General features: G+C 45.3%; 1 protein-coding gene across 1 annotated transcript; it reads left to right on the forward strand.

Moving 5' to 3' along the window:
* The first annotated feature begins 292 nt into the window (after positions 1-292).
* LOC147431188 (uncharacterized) lies at positions 293-2782 on the forward strand. Its single transcript, XM_086493634.1, has 5 exons — positions 293-908; positions 997-1166; positions 1287-1550; positions 1653-2014; positions 2110-2782. Exons 1-5 carry the CDS (start codon positions 293-295, stop codon positions 2780-2782), a joined length of 2085 nt encoding a protein of 694 aa, XP_086349760.1.
* Positions 2783-5717: the final 2935 nt, after the last annotated feature.

Raw genomic sequence — 5717 nt, forward strand, 5'->3', positions numbered from 1 at the left:
AAATTTCCACTTTTGGGGGGCCTTTCAAATTTCAAATTCAAAGTTCAAACCCCCATTTTGGGGGGAGCTCTTTCTACTTAAGAGCACCCACTTCCAAGCCTCAAGGCTCATAGCCTCATAGTATCTACTATCATACCCAAGCCTCAAGGCTCAAGGCCACTTCCTTGAAGACTTGAAGTTCCGCTCTCTCTCTCTCTCTCTCTCTCTCTCTCTCTCTCTCTCTCTCTCTCCCATCAAGCTTTCTCCTACTCCTCTTTCCTTCTCTTCAACCCTTCTCTAATATCTATCATCAATGGCATCTCAAGATGGATTCCAAGCTTCTCTAAGCCCTCCTCCTTCTCCTTCCTCTGGCCCCGCCGCCGCTTCTCAACCCCCTTCCTCCGCCGACTTCACATGGACATGGTGGAGTGAGGTGATTGCTCCCAAGTCCCGTGTTGGAGGTGGAAGCAAGCTGTGGAAGTGCCGCCGTTGTGGCTACGAGCGCAATGGTTCCGTGAGGAATTTGCGCGCCCACTTCCTTCACGAAAAAGGACATCAAGTTCAATTTTGCCCGCAAACCGGCTCGGAAGAGGAGAAGCAAAAGCTCCTAAATCTTGAGAAGACTCTTGCGGATATAAAAGAAGACAAGAAGAATCGTACCAAGCGTCGCACGGTGAATCCGAGGGAGATGGCCACAGCGGCTTTCATCCGAGCATCGGCATCCCCTTCTTCGGCATCATTTTGTGCATCAACCGGCACCGACGGTGACCGCCCACCTCCACTCTCTACCAACCCTTCATCGTCATCTGTCCCTCATTTTCATCCACCCAAGCGGCAAGCAACTCTTGGAGATAGTTGGAAACCGGCCTTGAAAGAGGAGGTAGATGTCGCCGTAGCAAGATTTTTCTACCACGACCATATTGCTTTCAGTGCAGCGCGATAAGCCAAGCTAAGCTTTAATCTTTAGTTTATACAATGTATATCACTCAAGTCTCATTTACACTTCTTTTTTTTTTTGACATAAAAGATCTCCATATTTTAAAGAAATGGCACGGAAGATCGGAGAGTTTGGACCCACATATGTCCCTCCCTCTTCGGAGACCTTGTGCACCACTCTTCTTGACAGGGAGAAAGTCATGGTGGAGGCGGCATGTGCATCCACAAGGGCTTCATGGAAGAAGAATGGGGTATCCCTCATTGTGGATGGGTGGAGTGATACCCGTCGCTGCTCCATTCATGGCATGGTGGCATATTCTCGGGGGGAGATGTATTTCATTGACTCCCATGATGCATCGGGGACCGGGAAGAGTGCGCAAGTACTTGCATCGGAGTGGGCGCTTACCATTGAGAAGGTGGGAAAGCATGATGTCATTGCCATCGTCACCGATGGAGAAAATAGCAATCGTGCCGCCGGAACCATCATTGAATCCCTTTATCCACAAACCACGGTCACATATTGCATGGCTCATTGCCTCAACAATCTTCTCAAAGATATAGGCACCTTGGAATGGATTTCCCCCGTCATTGAGCATGCGAATTCAATGGTGACTTTTGTCAATAATCATCAAAAGGTAACCATTAAGTGTTAACCAATCTTATTTCAATTCGAATCTAATTTCAATATGGAAGGCCAATTCTCGTTTTAAATGTTGAAACTTGATTTTTCTAAATAGGTGAGGGCTGAATTTTCAAAGAGGTCAAAGCTAGCTCTTCTCAAATACTCGGAGACTCGCTTCGCCTACAACTTTATTATGCTCCATCGCTTGAGTTCATGTAGTGGGGCATTGAGGGGACTCTTCATTAGTGATGAGTTCTTGGCAATGCCCGAGTCAAAAAGTGTCAACGGAGTGGCATGCCGAGCACGGGCCGACATGCCGGAATTGTGGGAGGAAGTAAAGACAATCTCCAAAATGGTGAAGCCTATCATCCACCTCTTGCGGGTGTTAGATTTCATGAAGCCTTGCATCGGCAAGATATATGAGGCCATGGACACCATGATTGACTCTCTTGAAAAACTTGTGACCGACCCCGATAGGTATTCACGTCGCACGAGTCACTTTTAAGTTTTCCCTATGCTTTACAAGTTTACTCGCTTGAGTTTTAACTTTGTTTTGAATCTTCATAACATAGGTACGAGGAGATCCAAGAATTGTGTGTGTCAAGGTGGAATGCCTACCATTCTCCTCTTCATGCAGCCGCTTATGTAGTGGATCCACAATTCCAACAAGGGAACCAATGGAAGGACAAAGAGGTGATGAATGGTTGGCAAACCATCCTTGCCCGCCTTGTGCCCGACCCAAAGGAAAGGACCGAGATTCGGAGGCAAATCAATGTCTACAGGAATGGAAAGGGGGAAATTTGTCACATGCCCGATGCACAAGCATCTCGCTTTGAGATGGGGAGTGCTCTTTGGTGGGAGGAGTTTGGGGCGGGATTGGGCGGTTTACAGGATTTGGCTATTCGCATTCTTAGCCAAGCATGCACTACGAGTTGCTTGGAGAAACTTTGGAGTGTGTATGCTCATGTAGCCTCAAAGACGAGGAATCATCTTGATGAACAGAGAGCCAATGATCTCATATATGTCTCATCAAATTTGAAGATGCTTTCCAAGTCAGATCAAAGTGATGATTTCACGGAGTGGGCACTTGCTGAGGATGATCCTATCCCAGAGACACAGATAGATGCAGAGGTGCAGAGGCAGAGATTGAGACAACACCACTTGAGGATGATTTTTTGGATCAAATGGACTATGCAGAGCCAGTTGACATTCGGTTGGCACCATGGGCCAACATGTAGAGTCTAGAGTCTAGACCTCTTGACTCTCGAGTCCTTCCCTTTTTGACTCTCATTTATGCTAAACTCTACTTATCCACTCTTCACTTGTACATCGTTATGTTTTGCCCCTTGGCGAGGATGATTGATGCTTGATCACCACACCAATGGTGTACTGTGTCGCGTACGCCGCACGCCCTTTGTTATATTTTGGTGTTATGTAATATGAATGCAAAAACCACTTTTTCTTTGCAATCTTGTGCTCTAAGTGTTCACTATTGTCTCAGTATTAAATTTGCAAAGAATTAGTGTTTTTTAAAGCGCGTCCCCTGTCGCGTCCCCCGTCCCCTGTTTTGCCACGTCCCCGTCCCCGGGACCCGCCACGTCCCCGGGACCCGTCCCCGTCCCCATGTGACTATGTTGGCAGTGTCATAAGCAAGAAAATAGCTTTCAGCTTATCATGAAATTGATGAAGCCCACTGTCATGTAACTGACTCAACACACATGTAAAAGCACTCAAATGCTCAGAAGCTGACTTCAAGTCATCAAGCTACATATCACCAACTTTCGCATCAAATGCACCTGGTTCACAAGCGTGGTGTTTTCATAATTGGACTTAAGCTTTTGCCGTATTGCATAAGCAGATTCCAAACGCTTGATGTCCGTCAAAATGTCATCATTGATAGCCATTTTGATGTAGACCATAGCCTTCTTATTCAACCTAGCCCACTCTTCGTCAGACAAACCTTGCGGCTTATTCTCTTCCAATGCATCTTCACAATCCTTTAGGAAAAGGATACCTTGCATGAGTTCTTACTAAAGATCGAAGCCTTGACCATCGAACCGTTTGATTTCTATCAAAGTTTTAGTGTCAGTTGCAGAAGAGGAAGAAGCCATTTTAATTCAACCACAAGTGTGTATACAAGAGAGATGCAATAGGCTGAAAATTTCAGCAAATAAGAGCAACCACAAGACTTTGCATACGATAGACCACAATTTCTTTACATGAAACTGTCCAAATCTGAAATTTCAGCTGAAAAGTGAAATTTCAAGCACCTGTACTTAGCTTTTCACTCAATTTGTCGCGACAAACATCAATACATGTGATCCCACAACTTTGGTACACTTGCGTATTGCTGTTTTGACCTGTTATAACCTGTAAATCACTTGTTTTGACCTAAAAACAACCTGTTTTGGGCTGTTTTGGCAGTTTTGATGACCTTTTCAACCCCGGAAGCAAGGGGCTTCGCGATGGAATCGAAGTTGATCGCGGGAGAGCAATATTAACTCGTTGTCCAGCAGACTGCGTAGGGCTGTTTTGAAACCCTAGAGCTCTGATACCAGTTAAAAGCACGAAGCACAAGGTATCGGTAGGTGCGCGTCGCGATGTAGTGCAGGCTTTGGGCAAGAAGCAGGAGGCAGAGTGCAGCAAAGAGGAAGCGCTAGAGATCGAAGCAAGGAGAGAGAGAGAGCTCTGTAACAGACTCGGACACTCCAAGTCAAGAATCAATCGCGACGGCACCAAATAACCACTTCAAAACAATTCACAGATCACAATAGATTTGCACCGGCCCGGCGGAGTTCCGTGCCTAGAGATATTGGCCCCAAAGACTGGCGCCCCTTTTGGTATTTCTTTATGTATTAATCAATCATCAAAGTACAAGAGAGCGATTAGGGTTTCACTCTCAGACTCTGCGTCCAGATGCTTTAAGAAGTGAATGCCCAAACCACTTATTTAAAAGTTACAAGGGATGCCCAAAAGCAGAGCCTCAAAAGCTTCTAAATCAAAAGCTAAAAAAATTCTCTCTCAAACCCTCTATAGGGCTTTTTAAAATAAAGCAAGTTTCATCCTCTCTCTCTCTCATCAAAACAACGTGAAGCAAAAAGCAAGGACTTGCGTCGCTGGGTGCTTTTTTCCCCACCTTCGTGATTTCTAGAAACTGCTGCCACGTGGCATAGCCGCTTGATTTTAGGGTTTCCAACCATTTTAGGGTTTCAGCCAGCAGTTAGGGTTAGGGTTTCCAGAAATTAGGGTTTTTGCAAAATTAGGGTTTCTGGCAGAAATTAGGGCTTGTAGGATTTTTAGGGTTTCTGCTATCGATAGCCACGTCATCACTTTGTGACATACCCCCCTCTTGAAAGCATTGTAATCGACCGCAATTACGCCTGCAAAACGACCAGAAGCCATAAACCATCTTAGCAAATACTGACTGTTAGTACCTACGTATTAGGAACACACATCTAGCACATGTACCAAATCGACAGTCACATCACATGACATCACATGACATTCAACATTCATTCGGATCTTAGATCATGATTTATCGGCAATGTAGCTAGCAATCACATCTAGGTCCGATCGGGACCTGATCGATGTCCGATTGACTAACCCCTATTGCAACCATGTCTGTTCAAGATCAATCAGACGAAAATGCTGCAGTCATTTCGTCTATCAGTTCCTGCACTCAGAAGAAGTCAAGAACAAATCAGTATCATTATCAGGAATTCCATTGCATAAAGTCATCGAGCAGAATACTGTCAGCTGTCAGTATCCCTGAAGCTCAAAGAGACATCAGTGACTTTAGTATCAAAATCAAGGTATCTGTTGACAAAGAAGCGGAGTGACTCCCCTCTTGTGCATCCCACTGCACCAGATCTCCGGCCAAATTCTGGGTTCCGTTTGGAATAGACTATGCTAAACCAAAAGCATCGAGGTAAAGTTTCACAATCTGAGGAGTATCTGCTAGGTCCTCCTCCTCCATCCACTTCGCATCTAATGCAAGATAGTTTTTGAACTTAACCAAGAACCGCCTTCGGACTTTACCTTTATTCTTCGTATCCTTATGTGTCAAAATCTGTTCAGGAACAAGGATCTCCTCGTTTTCTTCCACTTCGGGTTGCTCATCAGGCTCCCCATCATCAGGTACATCACCGTTAAAAGGTTTCAAGAGACTCACATGGAATGC

The sequence above is a fragment of the Adiantum capillus-veneris genome, chromosome 21 (genome assembly GCF_014529385.1).
Source record: "Adiantum capillus-veneris isolate H3 chromosome 21, ASM1452938v2, whole genome shotgun sequence".
NCBI lineage: Eukaryota > Viridiplantae > Streptophyta > Polypodiopsida > Polypodiales > Pteridaceae > Adiantum > Adiantum capillus-veneris.

Bases quoted from the DNA above. Each gene is read 5' to 3' on its own strand.
- LOC147431188 (XM_086493634.1), top strand. From the start codon at position 293: ATGGCATCTCAAGATGGATTCCAAGCTTCTCTAAGCCCTCCTCCTTCT. The intron at 1,551-1,652 runs GTAACCATTAAG...TTTTCTAAATAG, and splicing joins TTGTCAATAATCATCAAAAG to GTGAGGGCTGAATTTTCAAA. The intron at 2,015-2,109 runs GTATTCACGTCG...TTCATAACATAG, and splicing joins CTTGTGACCGACCCCGATAG to GTACGAGGAGATCCAAGAAT.